The 20650-nt window shown below is 38.4% G+C and overlaps 1 protein-coding gene across 1 annotated transcript; it reads left to right on the top strand.

The window, feature by feature from the left end:
* The first annotated feature begins 1784 nt into the window (after nucleotides 1-1784).
* LOC139146101 (uncharacterized) lies at nucleotides 1785-15423 on the top strand. The gene is made up of 5 exons (XM_070717539.1): nucleotides 1785-2139; nucleotides 2547-3268; nucleotides 4561-4717; nucleotides 5599-5737; nucleotides 15065-15423. Exons 1-5 carry the CDS (start codon nucleotides 1894-1896, stop codon nucleotides 15199-15201), a joined length of 1401 nt encoding a protein of 466 aa, XP_070573640.1. The 5' UTR covers nucleotides 1785-1893; the 3' UTR covers nucleotides 15202-15423.
* Nucleotides 15424-20650: the final 5227 nt, after the last annotated feature.

Here is a 20650-nt window from a genome sequence, read left to right as displayed (position 1 = left end):
TTACAATTATTAATTAAACCGATTGTTCTGTAAATTAGCTGATACTGTTTCCGAGATGCCTGGAGAAAATACTTCAGTGATTGAGGGAGGGTCAAGTTTTAGAATGTCGGACAAGGGGGAGGGTCACACTTTAAACACGAGGATAGGGAAGGGTCACATTATACAGTACAGGTGCGCACTGAAGTGCCCCCCGGCCCATCCCCTTGTAATTACTGAAGGCTCCCTTACTTGAAACCTCCCAAAAGCACGAAAAATCGGGGGATTTTTAATAATCTTAAGACGATGAACATTAATTTAATGCTAGGTTTACAGATATACGACGAGGCCATTATAGGGGCCATTTTTTCTGGTAGGCCAAACAATATAAATAAACTTCCCCGGAATCGCAGCCTCTACCTTTTCCGATTCAGGAAAAAATAACTCCAATTCCATAGCTGTATATCATACGTTATTATTACCATTTACAGGATACAGTTTTCGAGACGAAATGTGTCTCTCTCGTCTAACTGCCCGTTGACTACTGTTTCTCTTAACTTCTTTGCGTCTGTTTGCAGCTGTCTGCCCTGTCGCTCTGTGTATCTGTCTCTCTGTGTGTGTCTCTCTCTCTCACACACACACACGCACACACTCACGCACATGTCAAAATCTTCAAAATTGGCGCACAGAATAGTAATATTTCACGCTCAAAATACATTTAGCGTTCTGGAAGGCGAGTGATCAACAGGATCAAGCTGACGTTTCTTTGTTTGGACTTTAACAATGCTGGCGCCACGAAATACCAGCACAGTATCGACAACATGATCTCGCTCATTTAGACATTTGAAAGAATTATCCAGTAACTTATTTTTCTCGTGGAGGTATTCTGCGTACTACCCCATGTTCTATTGTGTTTCAACCAATCGTAATATTGAGCCGTTGTCATCATTTTAATTTATTCATGGCGTGGGTTTGAAACAAAAGAATTGTAGCAAGCCACGCACGGGCATGTGATAATTTCTACTTTTGTAATCTTTTCTAATGTCGGTAAATCAAAGTATTGTCTTATTATATTCTTTATGGCGTCGGCATCCGACATAGCCAAGATACTGTATAAATAGACACAATAACTCAGAGGAAAAACTTGAACTCAAGGACCGATAACCACGGTCACTCTCTTGTGGAGTGACCGAGACAGGACATTCACTAAGAAACTAGAACTTTGGACCACGATCACTCTCTAGTGGAGTGACCGGAACTAGGACCAACTGAGACTCATGTATCAGCGGATGGGCCGGTAGGTCCAGTTATGGTTCCGTTTTCAATAAATAAGTTCCAGTTATACATCAGCACTCGTCGTCAGTTCCAGCTTCTTTCCTTTATGTTATGACACACACATGTGGTATATACAACGAGTTGCCATTACCATAATAGTGGCTAAGAAATGTCACCTTGGTTACTGCAAGATTAGCCTGTTATATAGGGAGATGCTGCAGCTGTGCAACACGACACAATGGATGCAGTCTCTTTAATTCCAGTATCAGCTCTTACTGCATTCATGCAGGCTTAGTTGAGAGGTTGCATTGACAGACAAAATTTGTTGAATTACTGTGCTACAAACATTGCACAGAAACGACTTTGGTTATGATATAAATAAAGATGGTGTGTCTAGATTTTAAAGCAAAGTTATTGCAGTCTTTATCTGACTTCGGGCCGGGCGCAATAGTGTTTCACAAAATGTTTAAATAATTTAATAATGTTTGTTAATGTGGTAAACACATTTTGATGTTTAATCGATCTGAGAAAAACTATTCTACAAGCTTACGACATCTCATGGCAACGTTTGGTTTCCCAATCGAGGTTTGAAGCGGGCATTTTTTGACACGACACCGAGGGACCACAAAGAACTCGAGGGTCATGAAACGACGCCGCGTTCTCATATTTAGCATTCTAGTCTTCATTGCCTCCGTGGAGTTTCTGCTGTTACGTAGGCGTCGTTTGTCTAACGGTTCAGACATACAAGAGGGATATGAAATGCAGAAGACGAGCGGTATTGGTATCAGTGGATATAATAGTGAACAGAAAGAAAGGCATGTAGACAGGTCCAATGTATCGAATGAGTCAACATTAGAATTTCAGTTGAAGACTGTTCTGCCCATCAAGGTAATATTTATTTTTGATTATTAAAGCAAAGGAATACTTGAGGATGTTTTGGTCAAAAGTGTACTTTAACGTACTTTAAAACAAAGTCGATCTGTGCATGCAATATTGTGTACACCATTAGGCCAATTGCCTCAGGGACTTAATTGAAGTAATTAATGTAGTTATGATGGTTGTCCTTGAGTACGTCTAAACGATACATCGTTATTATTGGTTCACCATCAGTGATCACAATCGTGCGAATCGAAAGCGTGCACTCTTTCCGTGTGTGCTTTGCCTGTTTCTGGGCAGTTTTTATTTTCAGTAGAACTGTCAATGAATGATTTTTGCATAGCTACAACAAGGATAATGGATTCCACACTTGATCATGTCCAACATCTTTTTTTCAACATGTCAAACATTTTCAACAGAATTCTACAACTACGACAACAGTCAATGCGAACCGAAATGCATTTATCTCCGACCAACCCTTTTCGGACTTGCTGACATCGAGAACCTCTACCGCGCGCTATCTTTTCCCCGTTCAGTTCTGGGAAGGAGGGCCAAACTGGAACTATCTGAGTTTCCGCAGGCTGGTAGCCTACGCCATCAAACACAATAGGACCTTGGTGATGATTCCCTTTCACAACCATCACGTGCAGGGCTGGGAAAAGGGATGGAGATCTTTGGAAGAAACCTTAGACGTCGGCAAATTGAGTGAAATTGTATCCATGGTTACACCTGAATCATATAAAGAGGATTGTGGAGATAAAGTAGACTTACTAGTGCAATTTTCAGTTACTGAAATGACAGACGTCTTGAGGAAGTTCCATAGAACACAATATGAAAGAACGAGAGAAGACTTCGAGGATTTGTGGGAAATACATCTTCCCGATACCAGAGGAAACCGTAGGAATCCAAAAGAAGTTGCCCGCCAGCTGGGCGAAGCCGACAATGTCCGATGTCTTGGAATCAATGGGCCTTTGCTGATAAAAGAGCTTTTGATAGAAAATGAAAGCTATGTTCTGAAGGTCGTTGACAATTTTTTCCTCCGGGCAGAGTATATTCGCAAAATGGGCGATAAGATTAAATCGGCAGTGTGTGGAGGCAGGCCCTATGTTGCTATCCATTGGCGAAATAGAACTGGCGAATCGTAAGTACATGGATTGTTAATCGATCGATGATGTGCATAAAATGCATGCTATAACAATTTTCAGTCATAGATCCCTGTGAAGACAGCAATGATTCCACCATTAAGATATATTAATCGTAATGGAACTATTATTGACACCTATAAACTGTCACTTTGTATCCTTCGCGGGACCAGAAGGAGTTTCGGTTACCAATAGTTGTGTTACGAGATATTGGGGTATGAAAATTGTAGTACTTTTGAGTTTATTCATCAAAAGTAATGCTAAAACATACCAAAGCTGCTAATGGATTGTTAGTTGTCTGAGAAGCGAAAAACAAGGCAGACAATTCTTGCATGCAGCTAAATACTTTGTACTGCACCGGAGAATTATTTTTCCATTCAGCACTTAAGATCAAGCATGCGCAGTGGTGATAATCAACGCCGCCGATAAAGAGGGCTGGATAGTTGTCGAAAGCTCTGGATAGAGAAATAATTCTCTGGTGCAGTACATAGTATTTAGCTTCAAGAATATAGTATGTCTGCACAGATGGGTCTACATCATTGTATGGCAGACAATAATCTTACCGGATTATTTAAGTCTTGAGTAATAATGCGTGAGATGATAATTGTCATCACTTCTCTGACATCATTGGTTTAGGAAATAATTTTATCCACCGTCTTCGAAAACAGAAATGTTGTGAGGCCATTCTGTAAAAGGTCAGAAGAGCTTCTGAGTTATTAATTCAAACTGAATTGAAGGACAAGCTGCACTTGGATGTTTTGCGATCGTGATCCAGATGGGTGCTGGCTCGTCTTAATTCCACACGTTAGCACAGACTTCAACATTATGATATTATTTCGTCGCATAGCACTGGCTAATTTGAATTCTGGGAGGAAACTATGATTAATTTTCACACTTCAAAATATCTGAGCCAAATGAATTTTTATGTGCGTTTTTTTTCAAAATGTCACTAGTATAGTGAACATTGTTCTAAGAAATGGTGGTTCAAAACTTAGGGACGAGAGCTGGAGATAATGGCTGGACCATAGACCCTTGGAGGGTCTATGACTAGACTTGCCAAGACAAATCAGAAAATCTATCAGTCCAATGAATACACACGTTGGCAAAATATTCATCATTTATTTTTTCAAGATTTGTTTTTACTAGTGTACGTTTACCTCGCCTTCGCCATTGCATGTTTTTCGACTCTTGCATTGAATTTTCTCTTGATGTTTCATTTCCTCAACAATTCTCCAAAATTAACGTTTGATTAATCATTCATGACTCAGATTTGTTAATTGATATTTCACAGGTGTGAGTTCAATTCCCTATTTCGTAGCAAAGAGCAGTGTTTCCGTAACCTCCGCCTGCTGTCAAGCGTTAGCCGAATGATCGCCGAGGCAGTTGGCCGATTTATGAAGACAAGAGGAATCGAGTGCGTCTACGTGGCAGCTCCTCCACGCCGTCAAGTGAGTAAAACCTTCAGCCTGTTGCTTTAGTCGTACCATGGATATTTTGTCTCGAGGTCTGCCGGAAAGAGAAAGCTCAAGTCGATGCCATTTTGAAATGTCGCTTGGACACTGAAATACTTAAAATTTACTGTATTTACATTTTTATATCCAGTTTCTTTCGTTTTATGACGTTCCTCGTGATATTTATACTCCCAAACTCATAAAAAATTATATTCTCCCAATTTCATTAAAAAGATCAAAAAACGCAAGAAGTTAAACCTCGCATTACTGTATCCTGCCCGATAACACAGTCGATGCTATGTCCACAAGATTCGTCTATTCGTTCAAAGTTACTGGTTTGTGATGTGAATGCGGACCGATTTGTCTGTTCGTTCGATTTATCAAATCATAAGGACAATAAAGCAATGTAACAGCGTTGTACTTTTGTGTACAAAACTTATTAAGGCAATATGCTACCATATGGCACATGACTGTGTACATACATTTCACTCGTTAAAGTACAAGTAACTATATACTATAGGCCTAGCTGGAAACAAAGACATTTTACTGAGAACAACATTTACTTTCAGAAATTGAGAAAATGTCAACATGCTAAAATAATGCAGTCATAAAAAATAACATATTAAATATTATCTCATTTTTCTAAACTTAAATTTCAGACTATGATTACTTTATTATGTTTACTAGAAATCGCAAAACAAGCTTTAGGATGCGTACTCTTACATTTTACGACTGGAAACGTTTTACCGCAATTTGAAACGAAACTCACATTTTGATGTTTAGTGAACTGATATAGTGCAAGCTGACAACTTGGGCAGAGTAGATGAGACTGTGGACCTTAAAAAAGATTAGACCGAAACATGAGATTATTCTTACAGGAATTCATCGAACGCCTCAGAGATGTTGTACCATGCGTTTATACGGCCAGCTTCATGACATCTCGAAAGAGCAGTGACTTTCGAAGACTTGAAGATGACAATTACATACTTTCCCTCGTCGAGCAGGAAGTCTGTACAGGTTAGCATTTTTATCTTTTAGGTATTTCGTTTTTAGCTCACATGTTCACACACGTGAGCTAATGTCATAGCGCTGTCTGTCTGTCCGTGTGTGTGTGTGTGTGTGTCTGTCTGTCTGTCTGTCTGTCTATCTGTCTTTTTACACGATAACTCAAAATACACCTGAACGGATCCAAGTCTTATTTGGTAGACGGGTACTATATGCTAATGGCAAGAACTGATTAGATTTTGGTTGGTATGGCTTTCATATTAATGAAGCTATGAAATATCACTTTTTCATGTAATGGTTTCCTATAGAGACAGTAATGACAGTGTCGCCATATATCTACAAATACTGCACAAAATTTCATGAAACTTTTCACTGATGACAATCTCAGAACATGATGATATTAAGAGTGCCATGTCAATTATCTGCTCACTTGCATATTAAATGAACTTTTGTAATTAGTGATATAACTCTGAAACTCCTACACTAGATTTGATGATACCTGCTACAAATATCGGTCTGATAGATATCTAATTGTGCTGAGAAGCATTGGGCAGTGTCAAGTCAATAAGTAGCTCATTTGCATATTTTATGAACTTTTGTAATAAAACATATAAATCCGAAATGACTGCACCAAATTTGATGAAATCTGCTGCAGATACTGATCCGACAGATATCTGACTGTGTTGTAAAGCATTTAGTAGTGTGAAGTTAATTAAGGGTTCATTTGCATATTCAATTAACTGTATAATTAGTTTTATAACTCTGAAATTATGGCACCAAAACCTAGGTGAAACCTGCTACAAATATTAATCTGATAAATATCTGATTGTCGCGTGAAGCACTGTGCTGTATCAAGTTAATGATTCTACTCCGGAATAAAAAGGACGCAATGCGTTCTACAGACTCAGTACGCCCAAATAATCACGTGATGCCGGTACAAACAAACCCACATGTGTACCAACGCGTATGGAAATACACGTATGTACGGCGCTTATCTGACAAAACGTGCTTATCTTACAAAAATAACTAATTACTGCTTGTAGCCTTACTCATTTGTGGAAAGTAATCCCTCACACAATACTTCGTCTGTTAAAATACACGAATGAAATTTTAATTACAGAAGCCTAAAATCACAAACATCACAGAATAGCCATAAAATAGTTAAAAAATACAGTAAATTTTATTGATTGCATAAAAATCGCCGTGCACCTCAATCAATCACGCGATCAACACATAGAGGCTGTCTTAAGGGGTAGAGGAAGGGCACGAGGTCACATGAGGTCTCGATCGTGCGCTCTCACGGTGGCCTGAGTATCAAAATCACCACATCACAATGCGGCAATGGCAAGCAGAGTACTTTTGTTTTTGTTTTTCATCACCTTCCTCGATCGCTAATTTTGCCATTAAAGTACATAAATTATATTCAATAAACATGCAAGTGGATGATAAGAAAAGCACCAACATGTTGCAACACGGAGTTATCTCCATGGGCTCGTACAGTACTTTGTAGTGGGCAGTGAGCGAGCGCGAGCCCGGCCGATGGAAGAACAACCACTATAAAAAAACTATATGTCAACAATTTGAGAGTAGTTTACAGAAACAAAATCCTTCGTCTAGAAGAATTCGATTGGCACACTCCGTGTACACAACATCGTACGAAGCGACGACATGTACCGCGCGCATGAAGTGCGCTGGCTAAAGTGACTCCCCAGGGTATTGCTAAAAAGAGTTTTGTCAGATAAGCACGTTTTGTCAGATAAACGCCGTACACACGTACGTCTATGCGCGTTTGCGCATATGGCTTTGTTTGTACGGTTCCAAGACACTTCGCACCAAAACCACTTCGCACCATACCATCTCGTCCCATACCATTTCGCACCAAAACCACTTCGCTCAAAAGTCACGTCGCCCAAAACCATTTCGCCCCCAAAACAATGCCACTTTGCCCCTAATTTATCGCCACCCGGTAAAGCTGAAAATAACCAACAACTGCTATCGAAGTTTCCATCACCTTTCTATCATCCCAGGACCCAGTGAAATCTTGAAATTGTACACATTTCGAGAAAATGACATCGTGCGATTCCGCGCACGGCACCCGAGTTGTAGCATTGAGTAGTTTGCGTGTTTCTTCTTTCTCAGTCTACTGTTTATGGTTTCATGCATCAATAAATGTTTCCGTGGTAGCCAAAATAAGTTGCATGTAAAATCAACTTTATGATACATCGTGGCATCGTTGTTTTAGGACGAGTTGATGATATAATACTTTGGGCAAAGTGGTTTTAGTACGAGGTGGTACTTGGGGCGAAGTGGCTTTGGACGAGGTAGTACTTGGGACGAGGTGGTTTTGGTGCGAAATGGTTTTGGGGCGAAGTTGTGTGGGGCGAACTGGTTTTGGTGCGAAGTGTCTGGACCCCTGTTTGTACCGTGATCGATTCGAATTCCGGGTTTGGCCTATTAATGGTTTATTTGCATATTTAATGGACTTTGAAATTGGTGATATTACTCCTAAATTACAGCATTAAATTTGATGACACGTGCTACGGATGTCGATCTGATATTTATCTAATTGCGCCATGAAGCATTGAGCAGTGTCAAGTTTATAAACAACTCATTTGCATATTCAATGAAGTTTCGTAATTAGTGATTAAACTCTAAGAGTACTGTGCGAAAGTTGTTGAAACCGGCTGCATATAATGAAATGACAGATATCTGAATGTTCTGTGAAGCGTACTATGACAGAACTCCATGACCTTGCCTTGACGATTGTGTGGTACGGAAGTTATTTTCACGAGTGATGCGGTGTATTCTGCGGCCGTATTTTCACGAGCGAAGCGAGTGAAAATACAGCAAGGATACACCGCATCACTCGTGAAAATAACTTCCGTACCACACAAACGTCAGGGCAAGGTCATGGAGTTCTGTTATTATTACATATGTTCCCAAATTACACACGTTGGTAACTTCGTCGAGCAAGTAAATTCTTCGGTCGGCGGATGGATATTACTTAACCTATAGAGTTATTCGCCGCTCAGCTGGTACACTCAAACAACGTCACTCACACACACATGACACTGCAAAATGTTTTCAAGTGAAACCGTTCGTATTTTATATCATTATAATCGAAATTCATGTACACTGGAACAAGAACAATGAGTAAATCTTAAAAACGAGAAAGTCTAATTATGTTATCGGTTGAATCATTCAATCTGAGTCGGAATCGGAGTAGATCACTGAAGGTCGGCGACGCGACGTTTGGAGGCGATGCAACGACGTCGCGTGATATACAGGCGAAGACTGTTGAGATAGGGAATTATTTCCGGTGATGTTGAAGGTAAAGTTGAACGATCCACCACTGATTTGTGCATTTGAGAACATCCCTGGTAGTTGCGGAAACTGATTGAGGGCATTTTGATGCATTGACGACAAGGGACCTCGAATAGCATACGAAGGACCGGCCACCGGTCGCTGTGTATGTTCGGCCGGATCAGGCTTGTACTTCCGGTCGCGGTCGATTGTGGATCAAATGCAGGTTGTATACCGGCGAGTATTGCTCATCTGACGCTGCTGGTCTGCACTGGCCATAGAATAGCGGTTGAGTAAAGTTGGATTTTTGTGCCCGCTTAGCTTTATAGTTGTGAAGCCACAGTTGGTGGAACGCCGGCATCGAGCAGTCGTTGAACGCAGGCTTTACCGTACGAGCGCTGTCAGTGAGTCCCGTCGCTCAGAAAAAAAACGGGCTAGCAATTGATCTAACTCAGGTGGTGGAATGTTCAGAACTTCGCAAGTTTCTTCTGTCAGGGTGTGAAGCCATTCCTTGAAAAGTGCCACTTCGCGTCTTGTTTTCATTTCCGTGTTTTGGTTTTCTGCGGTGCAACTTTCGACATGTCAGCTGTGTTGACACGGGCACATCTCCTTGTGCAGTCCCAGACGGCACTGTCAACGACGCTACCGTCGCGTTATCCTTGGAAAATACTTTTTTCTCAAGTGTCACAAGGTGTTTCCATTGTGTCTCCGTAATAAAATTCACTTTCGAAATGATCAACATATTCGCAATTTTGCAAGTCGTAATGCCGGTCCTCCATCGAGCGGGTTTCAATATACAGTAGACGACAATTTTTACCAATTTGAAAGTATAAAGTAGTCCGCCAAATTTGATACTCATTTGCATAATTTAGCGTGAAAATACGGAAAAATTATTGAATGGGCACGTGACTAATTTGCATAGTTATTTGATGGCTTGTGACATTCTCCCTCAATCTGTAAGTACGTTTTTAGCTGTTTGACAAGGAGTTTATTGTTAACATTTTGTATTATTATGATAAAATTAATAAAGTGTAGGAAGCAACTGTGTAGTCAATATGATATGCAATTTATCCTGCCAAAAACCGAATTTTGAAAAGGAACTATTTTTCTCATATGCACATTACTGAGATTCAATACCAACTTTATGTGGTGGGGCACAATAGAATAATCTGCAGTACATATGTAATAATAGTATGTAATGAACCCGATGTAAACCACGTGAGCACATTCAGTTCACATCTGGTTACAAATTTTTTTGTTGAAAGTTGAATAGCGCATAACCTGAGTAAACAGTGCGGCTTCACGTTTTTATCTCGCGCAATATGAAAGATAATCCCAATGTTAGCGAATGCTTGCCAAATTCTGGAGTGTATTTTTGACCTCAGTGGTACTGGTAAATCTGAGTACAAAATACCCGAGAGACAGCATGGTTTAAATGACTAAACCTTTCGGCATTGCAAAGTTATGATACTTGGTGTTTATCTTCACTTATTTTGATTATTCAGTTCCATATTCCAAAACCCTGTTCAATTTTTCTGAGTTGGTCTTACTTTTACCTTTAAATGCTTTATTAGGTGTTGTTCGTTCGATATATTTTAACTATTGGTCGCTGTATTTATTATAATAACTTTAATAATAACTTTATTTCGAGAGCCAGCTCAGAGAAGGAAAGTATAAAAAATAACAATAACAAAAGTTACAATCGATTGAAACAAAAAAAAGTCACAGCAAACCAAATAAAATGCCAAAATAGCAATACGACAAAAATGGGAAACCAAAGTAAATGATTAAAATACTGTGGACATCACCCTTTTCCACCATTTACTCTCTCTTCTAATATAATCAGACATGACTGCACTTATCAAGGTATTAATACTCCTGTTAAGTCTAATGTAAAAACGAGCCCTCATAGCCCGCTGCTTACTGTCAAATGTCGAAATGCAGTTCTGCACAAAAGTATCACTAATGCTTATTCGGTTTCTGATATTTAACAAAATTCTGAAAGAATTATTATATGCAACACGAACATCACTCATATTCTGTTTGGTGTAAGAACTCCATAAATGTGAACAATACATTGAAGAACAATAACTTTGAAAGAGGGTAAACTTAACTTTAGTGGAACATTTACAAAATTTACGGATCAATAAATTCGCTTTAGAGTACAAAGACCTCAATTGTCGCCTGATATCATCATTGTCATCACCCGATGAATTCAGAATTACACCCAAATAACAGTGTTTGTCGACAAATTTCAGAATGGTGTCATTTAGGTAGACATTGGGAAAACGTGAGATTTTACAACGTAGTGGTTTAACCAACAAACATTTCGATTTTTTAGCATTAAAAACAATGTCATTATTAGCTGCAAAGCTACAACAATGTTTGATGAGTACATTTAGTCCTTTAATCGAAGGACAGATAAGGACAATATCGTCTGCATACAATAGATGATTTACACATTTTCCAGCAAGGAAACACCCGGTTTTGGAAGAGTCTAGCTGATTACTAAGATTGTCCACATATACTGCAAAAAGCCAAGGTGAGAGTATACCTCCCTGTCTGACACCATTATACACTGGGAAAGGGTCAGATAAAATATGACCCCATCGAATACGAAATTCCTGGTGTCTGTACCAGTACAATAACAATCTAATTAAATACATTGGAACAGATCTATTGATCAGTTTATGGAATAATGTCCAATGGTTAACTCTATCAAATGCCTTTGTGGCATCAAGAAAACACAGGACCACGGGACTGTTATGCCGGTTATAAAAGTCAATAACTTCTTTTAGAAGGAAAATACACATATCTGTTGAATGATTTTCTTTAAAGCCGAATTGATGGTCACTTGTAGTAAGATGATGCTTGCACCTCTCCAACATGATAATTTCGTATAATTTGGAAATAGACGTAGTGATGGCGATAGGTCGATAATTATTAGAGTCAGTAATATCACCATTCTTATCTTTTAAAAGTGGCACCAATGTAGTGTCCAGCATTCGAGAAGGCAAAAACCCATGAACATGAACGGAGGATAACAGAATTGACAAGAGTGTACTCAGACGTCTATGTGCATATTTTATGTGTTCAGAGGCAATCGCATCTGGACCAACAGCCTTGCCAACAGTGAGCCTGTCGATGGCCTGCATAATCTCAGCAGGTGTGACCATCATTTCATTTGAAAAGTGAACATTAGACACACTTGTTTGTACAAAAGATTCGCTGTCGTTATTTGAAACGCTTGACAAAAGCCCAGAAAAGTGGTCACGCCACATGTCTGCAATATTTTGGTGCCCGTTACACCCTCCAACTGACGATGAAAGTGTTACAGACTTTTTAGAACCCACATATTTCCAAAATTGTCTCTTATCTTTACAATTAAAAGTGTCAGAAATCTGATCAGCTCGTATTTGGTCTTCGTTTTGTCTACAACACTTCAAAATATATTTAAATTTTGCACGAGTTTTCCTCATAATATCAAAAATAGGTCCACATCTAGGTTTCTGGTTATCACGCCATAGAATAAATGCATCCCGAGCCAGATTGTGGTAATCCTTCACATGCTGGTTCCAACCAGGTACACATTTTGTATTACTTTTGTACTCTGATTTTACTTTATTTTTGTACTCTGATTTTGTACTTATTGTTTACATAATTTTTTATTCAATGCATGGAAATCCAATTATGAATGTTATGATTTCAGGCGATAAAATTCAAATCGAAATCGGAATTCAACATTCAATGCATATGTACAGGAGCAGATAACCATAATTTATTTCTATTGTGTTTTGTGCATATGGTGTCTAGTAATCACACTGTTATGCCGAGCTCACAGATTTTCATCTTCATATACTTTTCAGCTTAGCACAAGTAGCTGTCTGTGTGGTCACAAAATAAGGCGCTTTAAATAAAATTATTTGATTGCCGTCCGTGTGCTGGTAGGTTTTCAGAGAAAATTAAGAAAACAACACTTTACATATTACAAATAAAGATATCATTATTTTCCAAGGGAAGCCAAATAAAAATTGAGCAAATGTTGATACACTTGTGTTTTTGTCTGTTTGTTTTGTTTCCCTGGCTGGCTGGTAGGTTTTTCAAAAATCCAAGGACGGCAAACAAAGAAGTTTCTTTAAATAGTCTAATATAGGGTAAACAACGCATTCGCTTCATGTTGTGTTAGAATCAAAAGATATTAACATGCAAGCGACAACTGCTTCACTGTGAGATATTGTTGACTGTTCTATAGAAGGGAGAAGGCAAATACGTTATCGTTGCAGTTGGAAGGAAAGATCACACTCCGGTAATTGTTTAGTTAGTTTTGTGAAGTCAAAGAATTCTTGTAAATGTAAATAGCGCAATCATCATCGTCAGTGTCATCTATCGTCATCACCCCACTCTCCCAAATCCATCTTCATCCTATCACGTCATCATAAGTATCACTGAAAATATGGACTTTTCCTTACTGTTATATCACTGCTTTATCTATCTATCTATCTATCTATCTATCTATCTATCTATCTATCTATCTATCTATCTATCTATCTAATGATTTATTTCAGTTTTATATATATATATATATATATATATATATATATATATATATATATATATATATATATATATATATATATATATATATATATATTATATATATATATATGTAAGCTTGTAACGATTAATGATTTTCAGTATTTCAAGTCCATCGGCCCCTAGTAAAACCCCGTCAATAGAAATAATAAACAAGACACACAAAATACCACATGCTCATTCAATCACATCAATAATTACCCACCATTCTTTGCCTAAAATGCCAGACACTGCATAAGAAGATCAATGTGTTACCGTTGTCTACTGATCCGATTATGTCGAGGATACTGAATGCACGATTATTTACTAATCCCCGACATACTCATCGATTGAAGTATTTATGAACAACCACTGATCATTTCTGCATAAAAATAATATGCCAGACAGAGTTCATCGGTCGAACCAGGCTTCCATGTTAATTAATATGTATTTTGAAGACACGATGATAATTTTTTTACATACTCATGTAGGTTTCATCTTCTCTTGAACATTATTGCGGTGCTCTTCTCTAAATAATAAAGGGTCATGTCACGTCATGTCGAGTCACGTCATGTCATATTGGCCTAATGTAATGTTATAGTGTAATGTAATGTCATGTAATGTGATATTGTAACGCCCTCTCTTGTAGAGATATCATCTCGAAGCTTCCCTCACGTGGCCAAGGCGTGTAAATGTTGATTCACGATCGTACGAGAAGGAGACAGGAGATAGCGTCATGGTTTTATTTAATTATTTGTAGAAGTTAAATGAGAACAATCGAGTACTGGATTCCGTGGTGTGATTTTGTTTAATCTTAAGAAACAATTAAAAACCGGCGGGAAAATCTTAAGGCTGCCCGGAAAATGTCCACGTGATGACCATATAATGATCATCATGATGATTATTTTGTAGTTATGTAAGTTAAGTAAAGGAATATAACTTTGTAGCGAATGTACAGTGACAGATCAGACCTGAGACGCTGAACGTTAGGGTTGCCAGCTTGAAAAAAAAGATTTAAGGTTGTGCTACAATCTACATTCTGGTGTGTCAGCTTCATTTACTGAAAGCATTACGATCCAGACTGGTACCTCAACTCGTAATTCCCCTAACTACGAGCGTGACAATGTAATGTAATGTAATGTAATGTAATGTAATGTAATGTAATGTAATGTAATGTAATGTAATGTAATGTAATGCAATGTAATGTAATGTAATGGAATGCAATGCAATGCAGTGCGATGCAATGTAATGTGACGTAACGTATTGTAATGTGATATATTGTACTGTCATGAAATGTAGTGTGCTGTAAGGTAATCTAAGATAATCTAATCTAAGATAATCTAATCTTATATAATCTAAGATAATCTTAGATAATATAATATAATATAATATAATATAATATAATATAATATAATATAATATAATATAATATAATCATATAAAATTAATCCTCAATCGATTCAGGTGCAGAAGTATTCTTATCCTGTGGAAGATCAAACTGGTCAGATTTCGTACGAGTTGGCAGAGAATTGGTGGGCAGTGAAGTTTATTATCTCGGGGATCTGCCCGGTGTTCCAAAGGAAATATACAGGTTTATCTGATGCCGCTTTTAATAGACAGGAGGAGTTTCGCAGTTGACGTCTTGTGATGTGCGAGGCAACATATTGTGATGACATATATCGAATCCGTACAAAACGTTGTGATACTGTCGTTGTTTGGTCATTGAACGTTTACAGAAAAGAGATATCATCGACCTAGATATAATTAAAGTTTGACATTTTATTCATTTTTAAAACTTTCTGGTGTTTCTATGTTCGTTGTATATGAACGTTATTAGAGCACCGACATTTCATCACTGAGGTCTGTACGAACGAGATACGACAAAATTTGTACCAGTGTGTGATGACTTAGTTAATATTTCCTCAAAAGTGAAAGACTTCAAATTTTGCTAATGCTTTTCTGAATTTTCAATCACTCTGTCATCAAATCAAGAGCAAAATAAGGAGAAACAGAGCAAAGTTCGTACTAGAGAACAAATTAAAATGCCCACATTCATCGACATTTCAAATTCATCCCTTTTTAACTCTATTGGGATATATACAATCTTAGATGTTCGCAAAACTAAGACGGTAAACAGTTTTTCATACTCCAAGAGCTTTAAAATGAACCCCCACAGTACGAGATCAGAAAAGAGCTGTACAAATTTGATAGTCCAGCTATCTCTCCCTAAAGCGCATTCTAAGTTTAAACTGTTCTTGATAATGCTCGAGGACAGAACTGAAACGTTCTGCTCAGAACGACGTCATCATATCCGTCTACTATTTCTGAAGGGCAAGTCATTTTGAAATAAAATAAAAAAGGTTTATGTACCTACAATATTTGCGCCTAGTTTATATGAAATAGTGGTTATACCTTCTTTGTGGACACAACGTTGTCTTGTACGTTCTTCAAGTTGCCTTCGCGGAATGTTCATTCCCTTTTCTGCGTTTGTTAAATGTAAAGAACGATCGCATCTGAATTACCGGTAATCGAAATGGATTAAATGAGTTGTCACAGCTTTAATTTCTCAATTCTCAAAATCTATTCAGGGCCATGTATCAGTGCAACTGTTCTCTATCAGAGAAATTAATTAGAAGTCGAGATACCAAGAACAGGATTATTGCCCGCGAGTTACGAACTTGAACCAACGCCTCCGCACTATTTTCGTGTTGTTAAATACCTAATACCTATTTAGGGGTAAAAGATGTAGCCGGCAAAGTCTGATGGGTTGAAACCCGGGAGGGTGTTAGCCCCTATAGAAGGTGTACGGGTATGTTCTGCCCGAATTGGTCACCTTTTCACAAAAATGATCTAAATAAATGTAATGTAAAGCTGCCTTTACTTATGCGGACGTTCGCTACGTTATCGACTCATAGTGGCTGAGCGCTTTTTTGCGTTGAAAAGCCGGCCCATTTTTATGGACATTTTCGTGAGAAAGTAACTCTAAAAGTTCCAAAGTTTGTCAAGAATATCCCTAACATTAGACCATTTTTGAAAATATATGTTGGTAGACGTTTGCATCTTGGGCAGTACACCATGTAATGGAAAATTGTGAGTAACTTACCTCTACCTCCACACCCCCCTTCAAATCATAAAATGTACCCGTACAGCTGTACGTGTACGTTGCTAGTTCTAATCAAGGCGGTGCAGAGGCACTATCGTCCTGTCCCAAAGGCGTGGTTAGGTTGACGGACTAAGAGCTGTCTCCCATAATAAGTTGTTCTGAGGGAGAGTGCCCGGATTCTGCAGCAGCTTGGGCTGTGGCACTGCACGCTTAACCATAGGGCCTCGCACAAAAATCCGTCCAAAGATTTATACTACCAACCTTTCTTTGCAGCTTTGGTGTCTTTGTCTTATTTTAGGGACTGGTCAGTTTCTTCGGCCTGGGGGCCGGTGGACTCATGGGCGGGGGGGGGGGGGTGGGTTCACCCTGTTTTTGACTTTGGTGATAGGGGGGGTCACCATGTTTTTGAAATGCCCAATAGGGGGGGGTCAGCGTGTTTTTGAATTTCGACACAGGCTCATCATTGCCTAAAATGCATTGTGTCAGTCACAAATTTCATCCAGTTGCATTTTTCGGCGCGCCCTTCGGGCGCGTAACTTTAATAATCAGGCATATTTTTCAGCACGCCCAACTTTAATATATCAGGCATACATATATCAGATATATATGTATGTTCAATATTTTTCAGCGTGCTCTTCGAGCGCATTACTTTAATATATTAGACATTTTTCAGCACTGTCACCCTTCCTGTGCATTACTTTAATATACAAGACATATATCAGAGATATCAGGATGTTTCATATTTTTCTCCGCGCCCGAAGGGCGCCATACTTTAATAAATCAGAGATATATGCCAGAGATATCTTGATGTTTGCTAAGTGAAAGTGTACTATTATGAAATCTGCATTTCATATGAAAAGCATGACAAATTTCTGATACTTTTCTGTTCTCTCTATGAGAATTCAGTATGAGAAAGCAACATGCACAAATATCAATGTTACAAGAAAAGGTCATCTCAGACTCTGCACACATCAGATTTGGCTAAAATGCCTCTCTATGGTTCCTCAGGAGATTTAATTGGATGGCTGGCAAGTCTTAACACCCATCAAAGTTTTTGATTTACTGCTTTTTCCTGTTTGATATTAATGATTGACATCCATTTCTGTACAACAGTTCAGGACATCTGGTTAAGCATAGAAAGTGTGAAATACATTCACAGCTCATTCAAAATGTACTGTATTACTTTAAGATTGACACTTTGAAATTCCTATCTTACAACTGACATGCCAACAATTTCATTAAAATACAGAATGACTTAAAATATAAATGTATGTAAAATATAACATATATATATATACAAATATATATATATATATATATATATATATATATATATATATATATATATATATATATATATATATATTACAGTATTGTATTATTACATATTACAGTTGTCGCGTGGAGGGGTCACCCTGTTTTCAAAATTTGGAATGGGGGGGTCAGCCACTTTTTGACGTCGGCAAAATATAATCCACCGCCCCCCCCCCCCCCGGCCGAAGAAACTGACCAGTCCCTTAGCACTGGTTTTGTAACGATTTCTTTTCCTCCTTCGCCATGCAACGTATTTGTCCTTTGACAATCTTGACTTTAGCGAAGTTTTGTCACTCTGTTGCGTCTATTATCTGACCAGTTTGATTGCCTAATTCGCCAAGCAAGCAAGGTAGTAATTTAGTCTATTATGTGATGAGTTTGAGTGCCTAATTTGCCAAAGTAAGCAAGGGTAAATTACTAATCTGTGGACGCTGTCACCAGATTACCACCGGCTTGTTGTTGACTTTGTCAAAGTTAATCCGGTGATAATCTGGTGAAATACCCTCATTTGCATACTCCGATGATCCTTGTGGGGTGACATACACTAAGCCAAGTAACCATGTAATACTATCTTTTCCTGGCAGACAAAATTTCAGCCAAATGACATCCTCATTATCGCTGTGCAAATGTGTTACATTTTTACAAAATTCATCTCTGATGAAAATAGCAACGCCACCCGATGGTCTTCCCCTTGTTGAAGCTTTTATAACCATCTATGTTGAACACCTGTTTCCTAGTAGCCCAGGTCTCTGTAAAACCAATGATGTCATACTTTTTTTATGTATTCAGTAAATTCTCTTGTCCCCCATTTTGATTTAAGTCCCCTGATGTTCCAAACAATGAAATTCAAGTTCGATATGAGCTTAATGTCTTGCTTTTTTGGTTGCTCCAGGTTTGGGCCTTGGCCGCAATGCTAGTCAGTGCTGTCGTGTGGCTGCGAGCGCACTTGATTTGCATAATGACATCCAGTGTTGAGTGGCATGCGTATCACCTGTTGCGTTGTCTCGTCGTATCCGTACCATATTTTGTCTTCTGGAGTTTTCACCACTAATTTATCGAATTTAAGCCAAGCCTTGATATTACCTCCTTGACTTAGCAGTTCTCTTCTCTTGGCAAGTAGTTTATTACGAATAGCTCTTGTACGTGGCATAAAGTCCTCATCTATGTATATCTGTGCCTTTCAGCTTGAACACATTTCGAAGTATCAACTCCTTTTCTTTAAAAAAAGAAAACATCACGATGATAGGTTTAGACCTTGTACCAAAGTTTGGTAAACGGTGTGCCCGTTCAATGCTGACGTGATTTGCCATCCCCAGCTTGGTCTCTATAACCTCTCTCACCTTTTTTCAGTTGTTTCCCAGTCTTCGTCTTAGCTGCCTTGCTCTACACCTTTGAAAATCAAATTGCAGCGCCTTGTTCTGTTGCCGAGATCGTCGTAGTTTTTTCGTAACTCTCTAAGGTCTCGCTTTGTTTGTTTAAGTTCTTCGTTGCACCTTCTTACCTCTTCAAAATCAACTTTCTCTTCGAGTTTATCGATTCGTTCAGTGTTCTCTTCGGTGTTTTCTTTAATTTTCTGTAAGGAATCTTCTATATTGTTCATTCTCTCCTCCATTCTGTCGAATCGTGATTTGATATCTTTACAGTCTTTTGATACTTCGTCAAGCTTACTGAGAATTAACGTAACGTTTTCCTTGGTGATTGGCAAATCTCCTGACTTACTTGCTGATCTTATGTGCATTGGACTCTTTGGACCAGGGTTTGTTTCAACATCTCCCGAGGCAATTATCAGCACTAACAACACCAAACAGATTGCCGACGTGGCGGTGAATCCATTGTATCTTGATGTGTAATTTGCCATAGCAGTCCTTACGTGTAACTCCATAGCCGTGGGATCCACAAGCAAAAAGACCAATTTTTGCTCTGTAATTGTTCACATCAATACCCATATTCGCGTAGTTGTATCTTGAGAAGCTCACACTCACTGTAGTATGAAAGTTTGCCTTCCTTCGTCGCTTTTTACGCAGAAAAAAATTACATGAAAACCAGAGCAAGTTTCCGACGCAACCTGTTGCTGTCACTTGGTCACAATTTCATTAAAACACAGAATGACTTAAAATATAAATGTATGTAAAATATAACATATATATATATATATATATATATATACACACACAAATATATATATATATATATATATATATATATATATATATATATATATATATATATATATATATATATATATATATATTACAGTATTATATTATTACATATTACAGTTGTCGCGTGGGGGGTCACCCTGTTTTCAAAATTTGGAATGGGGGGGTCAGCCACTTTTTGACGTCGGCAAAATATAATCCACCGCCCCCCCCCCCCAGGCCGAAGAAACTGACCAGTCCCTTAGCACTGGTTTTGTAACGATTCTTGACTTTAGCGAAGTTTTGTCACTCTGTTGCGTCTATTATCTGACCAGTTTGATTGCCTAATTCGCCAAGCAAGCAAGGTTGTAATTTGTATTATCTGATGAGTTTGAGTGCCTAATTTGCCAAAGTAAGCAAGGGTAATATTACTAATCTGTGGACGCTGTCACCAGATTATCACCGGCTTGTTGTTGACTTTGTCAAAGTTAATCC

Source organism: Ptychodera flava, chromosome 12 (assembly GCF_041260155.1).
Source record: "Ptychodera flava strain L36383 chromosome 12, AS_Pfla_20210202, whole genome shotgun sequence".
Classification (NCBI taxonomy): Eukaryota; Metazoa; Hemichordata; class Enteropneusta; family Ptychoderidae; genus Ptychodera; species Ptychodera flava.
The sequence above is the reverse complement of the archived record's forward strand: the minus strand, read 5'-3'. Positions and strand labels throughout refer to the sequence as shown.

What these genes read in the sequence shown, in the direction of transcription:
- LOC139146101 (XM_070717539.1), top strand. Translation starts at nt 1,894, where the DNA reads ATGAAACGACGCCGCGTTCTCATATTTAGCATTCTAGTCTTCATTGCC. An exon ending in AGACTGTTCTGCCCATCAAG is followed by an intron (nt 2,140 to 2,546) that starts GTAATATTTATT and finishes CATTTTCAACAG; the next exon opens with AATTCTACAACTACGACAAC. An exon ending in CGAAATAGAACTGGCGAATC is followed by an intron (nt 3,269 to 4,560) that starts GTAAGTACATGG and finishes GATATTTCACAG; the next exon opens with GTGTGAGTTCAATTCCCTAT.